The sequence below is a fragment of the Cyprinodon tularosa genome, unplaced genomic scaffold (genome assembly GCF_016077235.1).
Source record: "Cyprinodon tularosa strain WSP-4 unplaced genomic scaffold, ASM1607723v1 ctg222, whole genome shotgun sequence".
In the NCBI taxonomy this organism is placed as follows: domain Eukaryota; kingdom Metazoa; phylum Chordata; class Actinopteri; order Cyprinodontiformes; family Cyprinodontidae; genus Cyprinodon; species Cyprinodon tularosa.
The window spans coordinates 1,187,079-1,208,896 of record NW_024038830.1 but is presented as its reverse complement, the minus strand read 5'-3'; the positions used below and the strand labels follow the sequence as shown (position 1 = coordinate 1,208,896).

Here is a 21,818-nt window from a genome sequence, read left to right as displayed (position 1 = left end):
TATTGACACGTTTTTTGTGGACTTTTATGGACCTTTCTGCCTCGGGCGCCATAGTCCTCCATTATTTGAATGTCAGCAGACAGCAAGAAGCCTCCCAGATCTCCAGATGAATTTGAGATATCAAAAAAGTACTCCAGAGTGTTGTTCAGCATGGGGGTGAGTAGAAAATGAAGGCTAATCATGTTTTGGGTGTACTATTCCTTTAAAAGCTATAATCGTGCCAAATAACAAAAGTATTTTCCAATCTAAGTGTAATACATTTGTGCTCCAATGCTTAGCAATAAAAAAAAATTAAAAAATAAAGTCATTGAAACAAATTCAGTCAACAAACATATGGGTCACCGTTTCATCTGCTATTTTGCAAGAATCACAGTTTCTACTGATGGATTTATTGATCTGGTGAATAACAACATTGGTAAATAACTTATGTCTTATATGGAAATCTAAGTGTTCGCACTATAAATTATTATATTTAATGTTCAGGGTACTCCAAATATTGACCTACCCTAGTTTAGGAAGAGGATATGATAAAAAGTCCTAGTTTGAGCATCAGCCAGAGTCGATCTTTTCCCTCTATTTTCAAAGAACATCTCTGGGAGGCCGGCAATACTCAGTCAGTTCCAAAGAATTTACCACCTTTACCCAATCACCCAGTATAGCATTTTTGAAGCCATCATACAATCGTTGAATCCTGAAACGCGACACCGTATCTTTAGTCATCAGAATGGCATCGAACATAGCTTGCGTGGGGAGAAAACCGGGCACTACTTCATAAAGTATGTCTTTGACTTGACTTCTACACGCTCTCCAAAAAGAGCAAAAAGTCTCTTAGACAACCTTATAAAGGCAGAATTTTATTAAAGAGAAGCGGTAAGCTGAGAATATGTTCCTTGCTTTTTATTTCAAAACCTCTTTATAGAAATTTGAAATGTTTAGATTTAACTTTTTTAACTCTATGAAGAGACTAATCACCACATCTCCCAAGAGTCCAGCAATGATGCAAAGAATTCCTTCAAAAAAATATTTTCCCTTCGAAAAAAGATACTTCTGCACCACTTTTACTCTGAAAGCTTTCTTTTTCAAATTAATGTTGATCAACTTTGAACCTCCCATACCATAACTGTTATTTAACATCTCCAGAGAGATGATTGCTTGTTTCCCCTTTCAAAGAAAGGCTCTAGACATGTTGTCAAGCTCTTTCACAGCCAACACCGGACAATCAATGGCAGCCAAAACATAGTTTAATCTGGAGAAAAGAAGCACATTCAATACGATCACCTTGCCCCTAAGCAATAGATTGCACTGTCTCCAGAAATTAAGAGTCACCCTGATCTCAGCCAAAACTTGTTCCCAATTTGTATCCCTGTCAAGAACTTCATTGCTTCCAAAATAAATACCCCAAATTCTAATGTTATCTAATTTAATCTGTAAATTGGTCATTGATGAATCAATCTCAGCTCTACCTAACAGTAAATTTTTTTATTAACTTGCGTTAATGGTGGCACCAGAAGCTCTACGAAAAAAACTCAACATGTTTCATGAGAAGACGGATGCTATTCACGTTTTTTTTTACCAAGAAAGTGGTATCGTCTGCATATTGGTAAATGACGTTCTGAACTCCACCGGGCCTAGAAAACCCCTGCATCTCTGGATCTCGTCTGACAAGGTGGCTCAAGGGTTCTGCTGCCAACGCATAAAGAAGCGAAGACAGAGGACAGCCTTGGCGAACCGAGCGCTCTAACCTAAAACAGTCCGTAACAGAACCGTTCATCTCGACACAGCTGCGGGCGGATGAGTAAAGCAAGGAAATCCAGTTTACGAATCGCTGCCCAAAGCCAAAACCATGCAGCACCTTAAAAAGATAAGAGTGCTCAACTCTATCAAAGGCTTTATTAAAATCTAGTGATATAACAAAGCCACCATCTGGATCTGAGTCTATGAACCGCACTGTATTTCGAAGAGAAAAGAATGTCTACTACGTCACGGCCTGGTACACCATAGGTCTGAAAAAGACTGACTATAGAGGACATGACAGACTTTAATGTTTGCTAACAGTTTAGCCAAAATTTTGTAGTCTGTATTTAATAAGCTAATTGGCCTATAATTACCCAAATCTGATCTTTTACCTTTCTTTTTATAAATAAGCGTGATGACACTAGTCGCCATTGAATTAGGAATAAACTGTTGCTGTTTTAATTCTAAAAACAATTTGAGAAGAGTGGGTGAGAGAATATCCGAGAAAAATCTATAAAATTCACTTGTTAACCTATCAGAACCAGGAGTCTTATTGCTTTTTAAAGAGCTTATTGCAGATTCAATTTCAGCCAAATGAATTCCAACTTCGCAAAAATATTTGTCTGAAGGAGACAATTTATCAGCTATACACGCAATCAACTGCTCGACACACTCAGGATCACTCTTACCCATTTTAAAGAGCTCATGATAAAAATAATGAGCCACCTCTAGCATGTCCACATGGTCTGAAACTACTTTACCATCTGGAGCACAAAGTTCGGAGATTATATTACGCTGCTGCTTAGAATTTTCCAAAGAAAAGAAAAAGCTTGAGATTCTTTTGCCTTCCACCATATATCTCACTCTACTTCTAATTGCAGCTCCCTCATAGCACTCTTTAAAAAAATTCATCTCTTAAAGCCTTAAGCTCCAAGTAGCGAGACTTATCTCTATCAGGATCATTTTTCCAGCAGCACCGCTTCCTCATCTAATGCCTTAATTAGAGCAGATTCCCTGTTTTTGCACAAGAAGCGTCTGAATTTGGCAAATCTACTTTTTTCCCCCTTGATTTTAGTTTTCAAATCCTCGTACCATTCACAAATATTGGATTCATATAATGAACAGAGCTTGCTATCAGCAATACATTTTTTTTTATCATCGACACATATTTTGGTTCTTTTAATAGGGAGTAATTGAAACACCATTGTCCCCCAGTTGTAATGTGCGCAATTGAGGCCAAATTAAATTTAAGGGCTGCATGATCACTGAAACCAATAAATTGATAATGGACACCACTGAACAATGGGCTTAAAGCCCTCTTTAGGATGAGAAAATCCACTCTACCTTGAGTAAGAGAGTTTAACACAAGTTGCCGTCTTGACACTCCTCTAACACCAAAATTTTAATTTCTCCAAATCTCAGACATGTCATGATTAGACAGGAGCTCTTCAAGAACTGTTCTGGAACCATCCCACCTAAACTGACCAATAGGAGCATGAAGCCTCGATCTTCAGACATTAAAGTCACCAACAATAATGGCACCATCACTGCAGAGTGCATCCAAAGATCTAAAGAACGCACAACGATCTTCTTCCACATTAGGAGCGTCAATTGAAACATTTTTGAAAATGCAGAAAAAGTGACAGAGATACAGTGACCCTTATTATCCGTATAACACTGAAGAGTATTATTGACAATGTCTTCCTTAAATAAAATTGCAACACCAGCAGCATGGGCCAATCCACAACTTAGAAAAATTTAACCTGTCCAAAACTTGGTTACGGTATCTAAAATATAATTTGTCCAATGAGTTTCCTGTAGAAGTATAATGTCTCCTTTAAGAGTATTGAACACAGCTTCCATCTTTATAGGATCTCTGAGTCCTCTGCAATTTAATGAGGCGATGTGCAGTGTTCCCCCAGACATTAGAGTTATTAGAAGTAAAGTTAATTCAAACCTTCCATCCATTGGACTCCTTGTTACATAGAATGATACTATTTACTTTAGCAGGAGGTAGAAGATGCAGGTAAAACACAGTCCAACACAGCACCACCAAGACTAGACGAAAGCACATTGTGTCCTCTGAAGTTCTCCGTAGGGAGGGAAAAGACTCCCCCTCTGCACCAGCCATCTCTTGGTCCCCGCAACAGTAGATCAAGTCAGCTTCCTCAGGGGCCAGTAAATCCATCCCAGGGCACATCTCCATATTCCAATTCCAGAACTTAGCTGAGTCATGCTCATCTTCTTCTTCGTCAACGGATCTAACCAAAGGGCAGCTGACAACGGACAGCGACAGCATCTTCCCATCCATCACACCATTCCAGAGACAAAATCCTTCCCTTTCTCCTCCCTCCAAGGCCATGCATAGAATGGGGGAAACATCACCGGTCATCTGCTCCTCCTGCATAAATACATGAAACAGACACACACCACATCCACGCATATACATATACAAACCAAAACCAACCTCGACCAATGAACAACCACGTGTATACTTACCTGAAGGTGAGCCCAGAAAAGCCGATCTTTGGACATGGGTGAATGAGGATAATGAAAATCCCTGTTTACATCAACGTTCATGCTGGAGATTACCTCTGGACCCGCTAGGCGTGATCAGGCCATCCGCCACCAGAGAGCAAACAAGGGAAGCTAGCAGTCAAGGCAACCAGAGACAAACGCCCCGTGAAGGCAAAGAAAAATGAGACACCACACCCACAAGCAGTGGGAAAGCCGAGGAGCAACATCATTTAGCAACCCCATCTCTGATTTTTACCTTCTTATTCTTTTGTCTTTGGATTTCGAGAGCAATTTTGAGCGGGTCAATGTTAGGTTCAGGTCCATATAAGAGTCTGACTCGAGCGAGCCATAGATGCCTGTCTTTTGATTTTCTGGGAACAGGGTCGGCTCAGAAGGTGGCCATTGCTGTTGGTGTGAGGGCAACGATCCTCTGTGAGACAGGCCTTCCTTCTAGAGGCTGAGAAGCTTGGCCAACCCTGAACGGGGTAGAGCCAGATTTCACAACACCCCCCACCTGCTCCACAGTAAAGGCTGCAAAGGAATCTCCCTGTTTTGCAGGTCCAAGACGCAGAGTGGCAGAAGTGTTATCAACAGAGTTGGGCTCGACAGTCAAACCCTGATTCTGCATGGGCTCCTCTGTCTGCACAGGCTCCAACTCACTCTCACTACTCAGCTCATCTCCAACAGACCACTCCAAATTTACAGAGCTAATCAGGGAAGTGCATTCGGACATTGGTTGCTGCAAACAACACACCTCGTTCTCTCCCTATCACACTCACGGGCGTAGTGTCCCTGTGCACCACACTTATTGCAATTGAATTCAGGGCACTCACGCAGGATGTGCCCGGCTGCAGGCAAAGCCTGCAGACCTTGGCTTGCCCATCATGAATTACCCTGAAGAATTGTGCACCTTCCGCTGTCTGAAGTCTGGCGGAATATCGCAAAGATTTAATTATATCGGTGAATTTCACATTCGCAAAGCGGGTCCCGTCCACAATGGATGTCCCCGGCCAAACCCACCTCCTGATCTCCGACATGGCGGACACTCCCCATCCCTCCAGCTTATCCAGAATCTCCTTGTCGGTAGTGTAAACAGGGAGATTCAGAAAAGAAATGACCAGTTCATCATTAGCCAGAGAGTTAACCACAGCTTTGGAATTATTCATCTTGAACCCATCTAAAAGCTTCTCCTTGGTTTTGGAATTGCCAACAGTGAACTCAAACTGTTTTGGGCCCACCTGCCAACAACTAGTGATGGGTTTGACGACACTGAAGTCTCGGTGCATGCACAGAGCAAACAAGGCGAAGCCCCGTGTCGGTGCACGTATCTCTTTAAGGAAAAAAACCACGTGACCGATACAGTTCCTGTGTCGTTTGATTGTGAACGCGCCAAATTGTATTTATAAACAGAAAATATATCGACACGTTTGTGGGTTTTGTTGGATGGAGATAGTTTGTGTTGTTTACTTTGCATTAGTTTTTGGCTTGTCAGAAAACTGGATCAACCAAGGAAGAGGAAGTTTTCTTCCGTGTGGGATCATTTTGATCTTATCCCGAACAATAAGGTAAATTATTATTCCGTTCTCTTGTTTCCACCATGAGATCATTCTTCTGTCGGGTTATTCAAATTTCTTTCTGAAGAATATTTTAATTAGTTTACATGAATTAACTTTTATTTCTATTGTAGGTTAAATGTAGGATTTGCTCCCAGGTGCTGTCTTACTGTAACCGGAGCACTTCCACAATGCTGAGGCATTACCGTGGCCGGCATGAGAAGGAAGAATGACTTAATACTCCCGTGATCAGCCCTGGTGTTTCCAGAAAGCAGGCGATTGATGAGGCTATAATGAATATGATCATTACAGACTGTCAGCCACTTAGCCTTGTGAAAGACAAGGGGTTCTGAGAGCTGGTCCAACTCCTTGAGCCCTCATATGTTCTGCCAAGAAAGGTATGTGAAACAAACTGATGAATGGGTGTTATATATGTTAACAAGGTATATGCATGTTATGTGATATAATTCATTAATCTACTCCACTTGTGTTATTAATTTTAGGCTATCAAGACCATGATTAGCCAGAGGTATGAGGAGAAAAAAGAGCAAATAAAAAAAGAACTGAAGTGTGCAGTTGCAGCCAGCCTAACAGCTGACATGTGGACATCCGTGAACATGGAGGCTTACGTGGCTGTGACCTGTCCCTATGTCAACAGTTAGAACCATACACTGTGTACATTAATGTTGGGAGTGGAACACTTCCCTCAGCGGCACACTGCTGAAAATATGGCCCAAGTAAAGAAAAACTTAATGCAGGAGTGGGCCATAACAGAGAAAGTGACATGTCTTGTCACAGATGCGGCTGCAAACTTGGTTGCATGTGTCAAAAAGCTCCAAATCAGGCACACGATTTGCATAGCGCATTCTTTAAATTTAACAGTTTGAAAATCATGTGACCAAATTGAGACACTCACTGATATCCGAAATAAAACAAGGCTATTGTAACATACTTTAGAACCAGTACTACAGCCAAAGAGAAGCTGGCACAAGTCCAGCTACAGGTGGGAGGACCAGTGAAGAAATTAATGAATGAGGTGTCAACTAGATGGAACAGCATGTATTTATTGCTGGAACGCATGGCAGAACGGAAGGAGTCTGTGTTGGTAGACCTAGCCTCTTTAAAGGAATAGTACACCCAAAACATGATTAGCCTTCATTTTCTACTCACCCCCATGCTGAACAACACCCTGGAGTAGGCTTGTCCCGATCCGATACGTGGATCGGATCGGGACGCCGATATTGGCAAAAAAATTCGTATCGGCAAAGCATGTAAAATGCCGATCCAGACTGCCGATCCAGTTTTTAAAAAAAAATCCGGTGCGTATTTTCCAGTTTCGCCGATTGAAACGATCCATTCCACTATTTTGCGCCAGTGTTTCCCTGTTTTGCATTTTTATTAAAACTAACAGTAATACTTGCACCTTTAACTGTTTACGGTTTTACTGCTCACTGTGCAATTTCAGATTGCTATTCATAATTTTGTCCAGTTTGTGTTTATCTCTTAATAAACAGGTAAGTTTGTTGTTACCAAGCATTGTGTTTTATTCAATCTCACCTAATTTAGCTGGCTAGATGTTATCAAGAGTACTAAAACCCTTTTCAACATGAGTCTTACAACTAAGGCTAAATACTTTAACTTAAACTTAAATACATGCTCGGATAGGCTGGTATCGGCCAGTATCGGTATCGGATCGGAAGTCCAAAAACAATATCGGTATCGGATCGGAAGTGCAAAAACCTGGATCGGGACATCTCTACCCTGGAGTACTTTTTTGATATCTCAAATGCATCTGGAGATCTGGGAGGCTTCTTGCTGTCTGCTGACATTCAAATAATGGAGGTCTATGGTGCCCGAGACAGAAAGGTCCATAAAAGTCCACAAAAAACGTGTCAATATTCCTCCATACTGCTTGTCCAATGTATTCCAAGTGTCCTGAGTGGGTAGCGTCCATAATTTACTCGAAACAAAGTAATTTAGAATGTTTTTAGAGCATAAACAGTAGTGTATAGGATTTCCTAAAAGCGCGTTCACGAGTCTACGGAAACCGCGGCAGACCAAACCAGATGAAAGTGCGCATTCAGCTCGGCAAAGAACTCATGCTCTTCCTCAACACTGAAGTCCTCAGACATTTTTCTTTCGTTGTTTTGCTACCCGATCCGTACCGGTAGCACGTTCTGTACCATCAGCTCATTTGCGCCTGCGCGAACAGAATAACTTACGGGTCGCCAAAAAATAATGTAATTACGGTATTGAAAAAACTTTATATATATCCTTAAATAATTAAAGAATACTAAACTACATCGTAAAGACAATATTGAAGACTTTTCTGGAAGAAATGGATGCTTTTTAAATTCAATCCATTGTATTGCTTGACGTCTTCATCAGACATGCTAAGAGCAGTCTGGGAATATATTATGAAAAACTGCAGGTCACGAAAGGTAGCAAATGAATCCATTGTGGGATCAGTACTGCTGGAGTGCATAGTTAAGTACAGAGTAAATCAAATAAATATTTTAACAAATTTAAATATATACTCTGTATGACGTATATTTGCGCATGCTCAGAGCAGTCAAAGTAACTATCACAAGGCGATTAAACTTTTTTATGTATTTCTGTTTTTTTATTTTTAGAAAATGCAATATTGACGAAAATACAAAGATATACAAAAAGAAACCCATGCCTCTAAAAAATACAAAAGAATAAAAAAGTAAGAAAAAGGAAATATTGCCACCGGAAGTTATTCTGTTTGCGCAGGCGCAAATGAAATGATGGTACGGATCGTGCTTCCGGTACGGATCGGGTAATGACAGTTGTTTCTTTCTTTGCACAGGTAAACAGCACATTTCTTCTTCTACGCTTGCATTATCGGCAGAGCAGACGCTGAATGCGCACTTTCATCTGGTTTGGTCTGCCGTGGTTTCCGTAGACTCGTGAACGTGCTTTTAGGAAATCCTATACACTACTGTTTATGCTCTAAAAACATTCTAAATGACTTCGTTTCGAGTAAATTATGGACGCTACCCACTCAGGACACTTGGAATACATTGGACGAGCAGTATGGAGGAATATTTACACGTTTTTTGTGGACTTTTATGGACCTTTCTGCCTCGGGCACCATAGACCTCCATTATTTGAATGTCAGCAGACAGCAAGAAGCCTCCCAGATCTCCGGATGCATTTGAGATATAAAAAAAGTACTCCAGAGTGTTGTTCAGCATGGGGGTGAGTAGAAAACGAAGGCTAATCATGTTTTGGGTGTACTATTCCTTTAAAAAGTGATATACCTCAGCTCACTACAAATGATTAGAAAATCATAGAGGAGGCACTCCGTGTGCTTGCTCCATTTAATCAAGGGACAGTGGAGCTGTCTGAGGAAAAAAAAAAAGAGTGTCTGGATCAAAGGTAATCCCAATGCTCAAAATGTTGCACCATTCACTGCAACGCAATGCAATAAATGTAACCACGGAAACCGCAATTAATCTTGTGGAAAACCTGAAAAGAAGACTGCTAGAAACTCTGTGCAACCTGGAGTCATTAACTGTAATGACAATACCAACACTGCTGGACCCTCGGTTCAAGGCGATGGCATTCTTAGGTGCGACAAAAGCCAACGATGCAGGGAAAAGACTAAAATCAGAGTGTGCAGCAGTAATTAGAAACTCTGTACCGACACAAATGGAAGATGCCCAAGCTGGACCTTCAACTCAACCATCTGCTTCCAGTCCAGGTATGTATTATTCTTAATTGTGTTCATTTGTATTCTAATATTCATGCAAGTCATCCATGTGAATACAATGAATTAGTAACACAGATGCATTTTCTTGTTTCCTCAGAAGACAACCTGTGGCATCAACTGGACATGGAAGTCAAGGAGAGCAAGGCCAATTCAAATGTCACCACAGATGCCATTATCGAGGTACAAAGATACATCTCCGAGGAGAACACACCAAGATCACAGGATCCACTACAACAGTGGAAATCACAAAGACTAAATTACCCGACCCTGTACAAACTTACAATGGCATTTTTATGTACGCCATCATCAGCAGTGCCCTGTGAAAGGGTGTTCTCAAAAGCAGAAGAAATGGTTTGTAAGCAGCACAATTGCCTTGGACCAAAGATGTAAACGCAGCTGATGTTTCTAAATAAAAATATGTGAATGAACCTTGTTCAGTCTGTTTCCAGTCTTTATTGAAGTTGCCTGCAATTACTTTTTAAATCCAGCAGATGTCGCCATTGAGTGATACAGCAACACAGTTTCAACATTTGGGAAATGTGCCATACAACCAATGGGGCCTCATCTGCACACAACCTACAGCCCATCACCGCACCACACGATAAACGGACTGTTTTCATAATTGTCAAAGCTGGAATCACCTCCTCACCTTCAATTGAAACTTTCAGTTATATCTTGCGAATATTTTTTTGAATTCATGTTCATGTTTTCAACCACTAAATCATTCTTGCCAGACATACACAAACACACTAAATTTAAACAAAATAGAAAGACTAAGCAAAGAAAAGAGAAAGAAACAGAGAAAACTCAGGATTCACCAACAGCAAACCTGCCACTAACGAGCACCAGAGGGCGTGTTCAGGGTGGTATGACCGTCAGCTTACTTGTACAGCTGGCTGTTTTCACCTGCTGCTTTGGAACACATCTCTTTATTCTAGAGATGGACTTGTGCTGTGGGACAAAGCCTGAGCCGTTCTTGCCTAAACTGACTGCCTGACGTTTTCTTGCTGCATTTGCACTCATCCCCACACGCTTGCACAGTCGTCACGCAGGGGTTGAGCTATATGGGGAGCAAGGGGTGGCCATGGCCACCCTTAGCCAATCATTGCCCACCCCTACCATTTCCCCCCCTCTAATATAGACAGTGGCAGCAGTAATACTTTCAAGTGGAATATTAAGACCATTTAAAATGTTCACATATTAACAATTACTTGACAACAAAAACAATGTGGTTAATTATGCACATTAAATACTAACATTAAAGATGATAGGTATGGCATTCCTGCTCTTTCCATAACTAGATTTTGTGTTTCATCGGGTGAAGAGACAATTATGTCATTCTGCAGGTCATCTAGGAGTCTTGGGTGAAATCATAGATAAATAACTATTTTAATAAAAACTTAAATAATTACATTATGTAGATATGAGTACTTCATATTAATTTTATCCAGAATGATTGTTGATAAAAGTAGGTAAGTAAAGAAAACCTTTTATCTAGAAATTACGGATGTTAAAATATATGCATCTATTTGTTAGCAAAAGCTGTAGAAAAGTATAGTTTGTCTTTAATTAGAAAATATGGATGTTTTGCTCGTTAATTTTCCTGTTGGAACAGTGTAGATTGACCCTGAGGTTCTGGTGCCACCCCTCAGTGTACGTTGGTTATTGCCTGGCCACCCTAATAAACACTTTCTGGCTATGCCTCTGGTGTCAAGTAACAAAGTACAAATACTTTCTTTTTTTTACCTTAAGTAGAAAGTTGGGCTATTACAGGAGTAATTTTTATTTAGACCACTTTTCACATCTACTCTTGAAATATCTGTGTTATTATCTCTACTTTCTACTCCTTGAATTCTAAAGATAGACTCCTTAGTTTTGTTTCATTCGTGCTCATCTTCGTTATGGCCTGTTGACATTTAAAGCAAAAAAAAACAAAAACAAAAAAAAACCATAAAAGTTATGTGTTTCATCCAAACAATTCATTTCTTTGTGGTTGGACTCGATCCTGCACCAACTTGTTGTTCACCACATACACCATTAAATGGCTTTTCAAGATGATGCAATTAAATTTGACACTGCTATCAAGTGTTATAGAGGAAAGTTTTCAGTATAAGGAAGTTATCATGCAGAATTGTAGAAAAAATGTTTCTTAAATAGGGTAGTACCCAGTATAAGGTTTAGAGCATCTGTCCTTAACATTTTTTCACTGCATTACTTTTATACTTGAAGTAGTTTAGAAATGGTACACATATGTTTGGGTAAAAAGCTTGAGTTGATAGTCCAACTCCTACAAGAGTATTTTAAACAGTAGGATTTATATTTCTGCTTGATTAATAAACATTGGCACTTTGACACCTCTGCATGCTAGTGATGGGAAGGAAATTTAAAAAAGACAAAACTACAAGAAACTCTAATGAATGTCAAGTACATTCAGCTACTCTGACCTGATGCTCTCCGAGTGAACTACTCAGATCCTGCCTACTCTATTCCAACAAGACTGTCTCCACTGGAATATTTCACAAAACAAGCAACTTTCAAGCTATCTCAGCAGATTGACTGCAAACTCAAGCCAGCAAACAACCAACTCTCTGATGGCAGCCTGTAAATCACAATAAGGGAGAGCAAACTATCTGAAAGCAACAATAATCCAAACAATTCATTTCTTTGTGGTTGGACTCGGTCCTGCACCAACTTGTTGTTCACCACATGTACCATTAAATGGCTTTTCAACATGATGCACAGTTAAATTTGACACGGTTACCATTAGTTATAAAACTAAGGATCTTTCAAGTATAAGGAAGTTATCATGCACAATTATAGTATAAGGTTGTCCTTAACATTTTTCCCTACATTACTTTTATCTAGAAAAAGAAAGAAAGAAAGAAAGAAAGAAAGAAAGAAAGAAAGAAAGAAAGAAAGAAAGAAAGAAAGAAAGAAAGAAAGAAAGAAAGAAAGAAATAGTTTAAATACGCTTCCCTTTGGTGGCCAGTAGAGGGCGGGCTTTCTCCAATCAGAAACCGCAGGTGACTCTTCAGTGATGCATTATGGTAGGTGTAGTACCACAACAACAAGCCTGCCCATGTGACAAGTCCTGTCCCTGTGCGCGTTTGCATGTCTGTCAGAAATAATGCGGAACCTGCAGGTCCTTTCAGCTTCCTATTCAGTAAAAGCAGCTCAGGCTGAGAGCGCAGCGCACTGAGCTCAGGCTGACAGGATGACTCTAACTCCGCCAACTATTCTAACAGACCGGCTTTTATCATGAAGTAATCGTCATTGTTTTTTTGTTTTGTTTTTTTAATGAACATTGTCTCGTCTATGCAATCTATTTTTTTTCTTTTCCAAAACGTTTGAGTTGTGGGAGCTGTTTTAAAATGAAGTTTAACGGATACCTGAAGTTGCGGATCGGCGAGGCGCTGGACCTCAAACCGACAACCTTCTCCACGCGCCACACCGTCATCTTCAACAAGGCCCCCCAAACCCTGGACCCCTACATAGTGGTGAAGGTGGACGACTATAAGGTGGGGCAGACCCACACCAAGCAGAAGACCAACATGCCCACCTACAATGAGGAGTTCTCCCTTAACGTGAACGAGGGGAAGCAGATTGAACTGGCCGTCTTTCATGACACTCCGATTGGTTATGATGACTTTGTGGCCAACTGCACCATCCAGTTTGAGGACCTGATCAAAACCTCCAACACAGGAGAGACCTTTGAGGGATGGGTGAGTGAAAACATCTAGCAGATGCTCCAGTCATTAGGTTCACTTCACAACAAATGCCACACTGAAAAAAAGAATGCAACTGTTTTTTGGCACTTACTCATATTTAGTGACTTTAACACAATTGTTTCATATTAGCAGGGTAAGGCATAAAACAATTGTGTTAAATTAACTAAATATAATTAAGTAAATGCCAAATGCGGTTGCATTAAATTGAAATTCATTATTTTTTTCAGTGCATTAAAGTCACTTAACAAGCAAACCAATTTTTAGGCAGACCATTCCATTTTGATTCAATTTTTCTCATTAACTACAATAGAAAGGCAATTACAAGCTCACAGCATTGCTGTGAGCTTGTAATTGCCTTCTGCTGTAACAGCAATCCCTTCTCCCCAGCAATCAGGGCCGGCTCAAGGCACAAGTGGTTGAGGGCTCTCTGGAACCAGTGGGCCCCCAACAATAAGTAACTCTTTGCTTGTTTGCATTTGTAATCATTTATTTATAAATACAGTACCAAAACAAGCAATCTCAAGATATAATATTACTTTATTTTTACAGAAAATATCTGATCACGTAGAAACTATTACTGATGCATGAAAAAAATGGTTCAGGGGTCAGATTAACAAACCAGGAGGAGAAAGGGCTGGTTATACTCCCTGCAGCAGTGTGTCGCAGTGAGCTTGACGCAGACATTTTTGAATTATGCTAAATTTTGAAGCATGGTGTGCGCTATGTTATTCCACGCCACAACGCAAGAGGTACAACCATGAACTAGCTGTGGGTCTAGGCGGTAAGGAAGTGGGGGGATCCAGGTGGAAAAAGAGTCCCAGCGCTCTAGCGCACGTCACTCTTCTAGCTAGTCCAACTTCACAAGTTGTTTTCCGCAATTGTAGTCATGCAAACAAAACAAGCCGGCAAGCGGATGTAGATTTGACCAATCAGAGGCCTCCTGACTGCGGCACTGTCTGCGGTCACCTACAATTTGGGAGAGGAGCAGCAGAGTGTCTCGGAGGGGGCGTGGACATCTTTGCGTTCACTGCAACACCTACGCAGATGACCTAATTTTGAATATAAATCAGCTTTAATGGCCAGAGTAAGCTTCTCTGAGAAAAACATATCCTTAGAGAACAAAAAATGAGTTTTATATGAACTTGTTTATATTATTCAATTATGTCCGGTTTCGTAAAATGTATTTGTATTTATCAAAATTATTCTTAAGTTCTAACTAGTGGCAGGGAGCACTGAGATTAATATACTGTATAGGGGGGACAAAAGGTGGCTCTGATACTGGGTTGGAGGTCGGCTGAGGAGTTAATGGTCATTAGGGGGTCCTGAAGGGTCGTTAACTCCCTCGTTAGGGTGGTTTCCGTCACATGCCTCATTGAAGTGTGAGAGCAGGTGAGTAATAGATATTATATGCAGAAATGGAGGAGTCTGTGATCAAATATTGTTTAGGGTCCCATCGAGGCTTGGGCAGTGCTGCTAGCAAGCGTTTGGTGACAGTGGGCAGACAAAACTTCCACAGGGCTGAGTATAGGAACTAAATAACCTGGTCCAGAGGCATTTTTGATCCAAATAAAACCTAGAGATTGGGGGCAGGCGTTTTCCCATAAGTGACAACATCCAAAGACATGTTTTCATTCAACCAAAACGTTTAGATTATGAAATTAGACAAGTGTCTTTTAAGGAACATAATTTATTTTATTTACATTTATAAAACCTTATTGGGAGTTCAGCGCTGCGCCCTCCTAATACTGAATCTTGTTGAATGATTCCATTAAGCCTGAAATATCAAACTGGATCATTTTTATTTATATTATTATTGAAATAATCAACCAACTTTGTGATTAAATCATCATTAACTGGATTTTACAGACTCTAAAACAGGCCAGTTGACTATATAGCATTTGTATTGAATTTGAAATGTTGATTTTTTTATTTTATTTGTTTCTGTACAGCATGTATTTCTTTTACTAATCAAATAAGCCCAGGTAGTTTAAAGAAATATTTGCAGAATTTGTCTCATTTGCTGATTTATTTTATGATACATTTTCTGAATAATCAACAGAATACTGGACTGTTAAAATAATAGCTAGCCGTAGTTTTGAGTTATTTTTCTTAAAGAGTTTTCCTTAAGGTGATTTTAAAATCTTTAAAACTGGAATAACTCCTTATCATCACCCTAATCTTAAACTCCTGCAGATTCTCCGTCAGATTAAAGGTGGGACTCTTGCTGGGTCCTGACAAGGGGAGTGAAAAATCTTGTGCTTAACTTTGGATATCACAATCTTCTTATAGCCTTTCAAATAGGTAATTATCATGAAAATAGTACATGCTTGTGACCAGTTTGGAAAATTGGAGAGAGCATTATGTTGCTTGCGACAGAAACTCAACCAGTTTCCACTTTCTGGAAGAAAACAGTTAAGAATAAATACTTGGTCTGGTGTAATAGGATCATTAACGCTCAGATGGACAGAGGAACACAGAAATCTGAAGACAAATCAGTGGGCAACCAATTTAAAAAGTCAAAACTGTCCTGGATTCCAGTCGCTCTCTAGTGGACCTCCATTCATAGAGGCAAAAATCACATTGAAGTTTCCTTATTTTAGAGTTTTAATTCACACTTGAGAATACTTTAAACCAAAGGAGAGCACCGTTTGCATCAAATTCAACTAAACTCTAAATAATCTAATCTCTGAGGGTCTTTTCATTCCTTGCTTAATCACTGATGATCTACCAGTCTAATTTACTGTAAAAATAACTTAAAGAGAGAGGATCTTTCATTATGAAAAATGCTTAAATCTTAATTTTAAAAGTTAAAGCTAAAAAAAAACTATGCAGATTCAGAGAATATTTGACATTGTCTCCTGATTGAAGGATAAAATTAGTATCTGTTGTCTTCCTCCTGTTTTCCTCCTGTCGACTTTCTGAAAGAATCACTTCTTTCAGAATTGCTAAAAAAAACATGACTTCCCAGACTAAATTACCTCAAATTAGTTTGCTCGATAAATTCAGCTGAGCTTTCATCCCCTTTAATGTGGAGCATTCTTGTAAAATATAGTCAAACTTTCTTTATTCTCCATTACCTAGAGCTTTATTCTGCAGAGCTCCTAAGAGATGCAAACCTGCTTCTGCAAAAAAAGTGCAAATTTAAGTAAGTCGTATCAGTTCCCCCTTTTCAGTTTTTTTTTCCTCAGCCCCAAACAGTTGTTGTAGCTAAATAAGTGATAAAAAAAAGAACAGAATTAAAGTTAAATATTTACATCTTAGCTTTCAGATGATAAGTAGCAGAAGTTGATGATGATGCTTAAATATGCCATTTCTTTTGGGTTTTTTTTGCTTTTTCTTTTTGGGAATCCTTCTAACAGTCGAGCATAGCCATCTTTTTCAGGGATTCACCATAACAGAAGATCCAGCATCACTTCCATACTGAACACTGCTTTTGGGATGAGGATATTTCCCTTAATGCTGAGTGGTCCTATTTTATGCAACTAGCTGAAACTGCAAGCATTAAATTATGAAATGAAACAAAAAAAAAAATACAATTTGTCACTTTTAACTTCCTAAACGAAAGGACTGTATGGAAGCGTTTTGGCTTACAGCTCTGTGCTGAACCCAGGGTTTCTGAGCAAAGACCTGGTTGACGTTAAAAACTGCTTAAAAGAAGCATCACCTTCATGTCTCAGACTGTGGCGCGGTCAGAGACATGTCGTGTCTTCCATTTATTGGCTTAGAGGCTTTGACTGTAATCGACAGCGGACATGGTGTGAAACCGCACATGACAGCCCATTAGGTGCTTCATTTGCTCAAAGTGTGGCAAAGTGCTCGAGCATGTAGATGGTCCAGACCTGCTTTTCCATCTCATCTCCAGACTCTGCAGACAAGCCCCTGTTAGATAGAGCTGCTTGGTTTACTAAAACTAAAACTGTTGATGTTTCTGTAAATTGCAGGAGGGCCTGATGGGAACCAAAATAGTCTCATTTAACCTGTGAAGCAAATTCTTCAGACTAGAGTTTCCTTTTTTTTTTTAAAGTGTACTTTTACCCCTCAAGGACCTTAGGCCACTGCAGCAGTGTAAGCTGAACCTGTTCAGGCCTGGAGCGGCTGCACATTTCTTTTCCTTTTTTTCTCTCTCTCTGTAACACCGAAACCCTCTTTGCATGCAAAAATACTACACATTAACAATTTTTCCTTTTTGAATACTAATACCATCATTAAGAGCATCATTTATTGGAAACCAATACAGACAGTAAGGCTCAGTGAGGTCCAACTGTAACAGCTCAAAGTAAACTAATAATTTAAGCACCTATTTTTTTTTTCCTCCTTTAATTGCTAAAGTTAGGTTTTACAGGTTTTATATTTATAATGTTTAGTAACTAATTCATTTTATGCAGAAGTTAAAAATACATGCAGCTTTTGTGACGTAGCTAATGGAAATGTTTAGCAGAAAATAAAAACTAACACAAGCTTTAAGACCCTGCTGCTTGTGAGGAAGTGGTGTGAAACTGGAACTTGGTCTGCACATGTCTTTCTCACTTCAAGACCCAAGCCTGAGGTTGCTATCTGCTAGATCTGAACTTTGATGGGCTGCATGTTTTTTTTTGTGCAGACGAAGCGCCGGGGCTGGTTCTCTTCATACATGAGATTCAAGCCTCCACACGCCCACTCTGCTGTTTGTCACACTTTTTTTTTTTCCCACTCGATGATCATTTTTCTCAAAGCCTCTCAGCGAAACGACTCGCTTTCTCTGTTGGCTCCCGTCCAGCTCTATGCCAATCCTCCCGATACTCCCAGACATCATGTTTCCCTACTTTCCCTGTGCTCTCAGTGAAGCGCTCAGGCTTTTGTTCAACTTGAGCTTTTTACTAGAATTTCTCAGAAAATTGCTCAATTAATTTTGATTCTGAAACAGTTATTTTCACCCTTGACACTCCCCTGACATTTAAGCCAAAAGGCCAGCTTCCTTCACCTCCTACATGCAGTTTACTTCATCATCTTAAACTTATTTCACTCCTCTGTGTGTCAAATTGTGCCCACCCACCATCGATTCTTCATTAAATGATTTGTGAGGGCAAGTTGAGCGGCAGCATTCAATTTTTATTTTTTTTTTCTGAGTAATGAAACTGAAAGTGGGTTAAAGACGACCCCTCAACATTTTCCACTCATACCTCTGTTTAAATATTATACATAGATTTGCTCCTCTGTTTTGCAGTATAATGATTTGTGTTTTATTACAGCAACCAGAAAGTAGTTGTATTTTAGTTTGGATCTCATTACCTGCTGTTCTACATTTTTCTTCTAGACATTGAAGTAGGGTCGGACAATAATTCAATATCAGTTATAATATCGATAATCACAGTGTAGTTTTATTCAATAAAAATAATGTGACGTTTCCGATGTTTAAATATAGATTATATATTTTTGACAGCATTTATCACTTACTGATGTTCGTGGTTAAATGTAGTTTTATTTGATTTGTTTTATAAAGCAAGTATTTCTATATTGTGTCGTATTTTTATAAACATGACAAAATAACTTTATTTACATGACATTTTAAAGATTTTAACAAATATATTTACTTCCTAGTCATGTAAATATAAAATTATTCTGCTTCTCGACCTTATGGATCATATTAGTCAGAATAATTAAAACTAGTTAAAGTGATTGTTCAGGAGCTTGCCTGCTATTGATTTTAAAATAAATACATAAAATATTTTACAGTAGCTATATTTAATTTAAAAAATAATTATGTTCCCCATTCTAAGCATTTCTGTGACCAGTAAATTGAGGTCTTCTTAAATCACATTGAAAATAATTCTTTTTTTTCTTTGGCCTATAAAATATCTGACTTTGGAATAAGTCTTGTGTCATCCAAAGGCTTTCCTGTAAGAAAAGCGCCCTCTTCAAGCTGATTAAAATCGGATGGATACATAAAAACAAAGCAGGAATCTGACCTGAGCTCATTACTTGCAGCAGGGCAGGGTATACATCATACAAATCAGCCTGACAGAGAAGAGCAGTTCTAGATAATAGCCCCTATTGCTCAAGCTGTTTGAAGATTGAAGTCCCTCTACCGCCTTTTTTCTGTCTAGACTTCACACTGAAAACAGGAGCAGGGTAAAACTGAATTGAAAACATCTCCTTTAATCACGTTGTTGCATTACGTGAGTCAGCTCCATTTGTTTGTTGCTTTTGTGCCATGTCAGTTTTTTTTCTTTTTTTCCACTAAGAGTAAATGAACCATAAATAGATCTTGCTTCAAGCACGCAACACCCCAAGTTTCCACTCAGTGGCTTTGCTAGGAAGTGGATTTTCTGCTGCCTGCCTGATCAGTATCTACATTTAGGAGGATCCCCGTCTCTGTGTTGTTTAAACTTTCAACCATGGCTGCACATGAGATCACTTCAACCTGCCCGACCGGCCCGGCCAGTGCCACAGCCTTCCTGTAAAGGCCCTCAGATTCTTTCAATGTTATGTAGACTCTAAGGAATGAAAACTATGCAGTGGTAGAGTTGCGTCTTTGGATTCTGAGAACAAAAGTTTGAAGCAGATGACATCAAACCTGACGACTCCGTCAGCTTAGCGTTCTGACACGCATAACCTCTACGTTGTAAATGAAATAGTTTTTAGTAATAAACACTACTGTTATCAGGCTGAATATGTCTTTTTTTCTTCCCACTTCCTGTTTCATTGTTCATAAATAATAAATCAATGTGTTTATGTGTCTGCAGATGGACTTGGAACCAGAGGGAAAGGTCTACGTCCTTATTACCCTTACTGGATCGTTCACTGATGGTATGCTGATGACTCTTGTTTCTGACATCCCTGAGGAGAGCTTCTGCATGCATGCATACAGTATCTGTAGCACAGTGTGTTTCTATTAACAGGCTAGTATTCTCAGCTGTCAGCTAACTCGCCAGAATGGTTCAAAACTCTTGCATACAAATTGAATTGACTGGATCATCATGAAAAAGCAGTTTATATCAGAAGGGTGGAAGTGACTTGAGGGAGCGATAAAGGAGAAGTTTCTGCAAGCTGAGCTGTTCTGATCTGTTGCTTGCTGACCTATAATTTCAGACTTGCTAAACAGAACTCCCTTAAAGTGTTTTTGCTGATTCTTTAACTGGTTTAAACTTAAAATAAATGAGCTTTCTTTTTTCTTTTTAGCAGAACTTTGCAATGTCCCAAAATGAAAAATGTCGAGTTGTTACTAAAACATCCCAATTAAAAAAAAAATATTTGCTTCCAATGAGCTGGACTTAAAATACTTAAACTAGTTGTTATTCTTTAGATAATGATTATTTTTCATTTAATATTTTTTCTTTTGCCAGGCACTTACATATGGTGTAATGCGTGCTTTTAAAACTAGGGAATTAGAACAGTTTGGGGCTAATGAAGAAGTTTCTGGCCTGAAAGCAGATTATTACTACAAATAACGTCCTCCTGATCAGATGTCCTGATACTTTTTTTTTTACCACAGTGCTGTGTGGAAATATTCGCACCCCTTGAACTTTTCAACCTTTTCCCACATTTCAGGCTTCTACTATAAAGAAATAAAATTGTAATTTTTTTGTGAAGAATCAACAAGTGGGAGATAATCATTAAAGGAATAGTACACCCAAAACATGATTAGCCTTCATTTTCTACCCACCCCCATGCTGAACAACACTCTGGAGTACCTTTTTGATATCTCAAATGCATCTGGAGATCTGGGAGGCTTCTTGCTGTCTGCTGACATTCAAATAATGGAAGTCTATGGCGCCCGAGGCAGACAGGTCCATAAAAGTCCACAAAAAACGTGTCAATATTCCTCCATACTGTCAATATTCCTCCATACTGCTCGTCCAATGTATTCCAAGTGTCCTGAGTGGGTAGCGTAACCTTTTCCCACATTTCAGGCTTCTACTATAAAGAAATAAAATTGTAATTTTTTTGTGAAGAATCAACAAGTGGGAGATAATCATTAAAGGATGAAAGTGCGCATTCAGCTCGGCAAAGAACTCATGCTCTTCCTCAACACTGAAGTCCTCAGACATTTTTCTTTCGTTGTTTCTTTCTTTGCACAGTTAAACGGCACATTTCTTCTTCTACGCTTGCATTATCGGCAGAGCAGACGCTGAATGCGCACTTTCATCTGGTTTGGTCTGCCGCGGTTTCCGTAGGCTCGTGAACGTGCTTTTAGGAAATCCTATACACTACTGCTTGTGCTCTAAAAACATTCTAAATGACTTAGTTTCGAGTAAATTATGGACGCTACCCACTCAGGACACTTGGAATACATTGGACGAGCAGTATGGAGGAATATTGACATGTTTTTTGTGGACTTTTATGGACCTTTCTGCCTCGGGCACCATAGACCTCCATAATTTAAATGTCAGCAGACAGCAAGAAGCCTCCCAGATCTCCAGATGCATTTGAGATATCCAAAAAGTACTCCAGAGTGTTGTTCAGCATGGGGGTGAGTAGAAAATGAAGGCTAATCATGTTTTGGGTGTACTATTCCTTTAAGGGGAACGAAAATTATTGGACATTTCAAACTTTTTTAACAAATAAAAA

At 39.4% G+C, this 21,818-nt stretch overlaps 1 protein-coding gene across 1 annotated transcript in view; it reads left to right on the top strand.

Moving 5' to 3' along the window:
• The first annotated feature begins 12,680 nt into the window (after window positions 1-12,680).
• The window catches only part of prkcha (protein kinase C, eta, a), a 41,676-nt gene continuing 32,538 nt past the window's right edge, over window positions 12,681-21,818 (top strand). Inside the window, exons 1-2 of the mRNA XM_038286267.1 lie at window positions 12,681-13,265; window positions 19,994-20,057. Coding sequence (XP_038142195.1) covers window positions 12,915-13,265; window positions 19,994-20,057 — 415 coding nt within the window. The 5' untranslated portion in view covers window positions 12,681-12,914. The remainder of the gene's footprint in view (window positions 13,266-19,993; window positions 20,058-21,818) is intronic.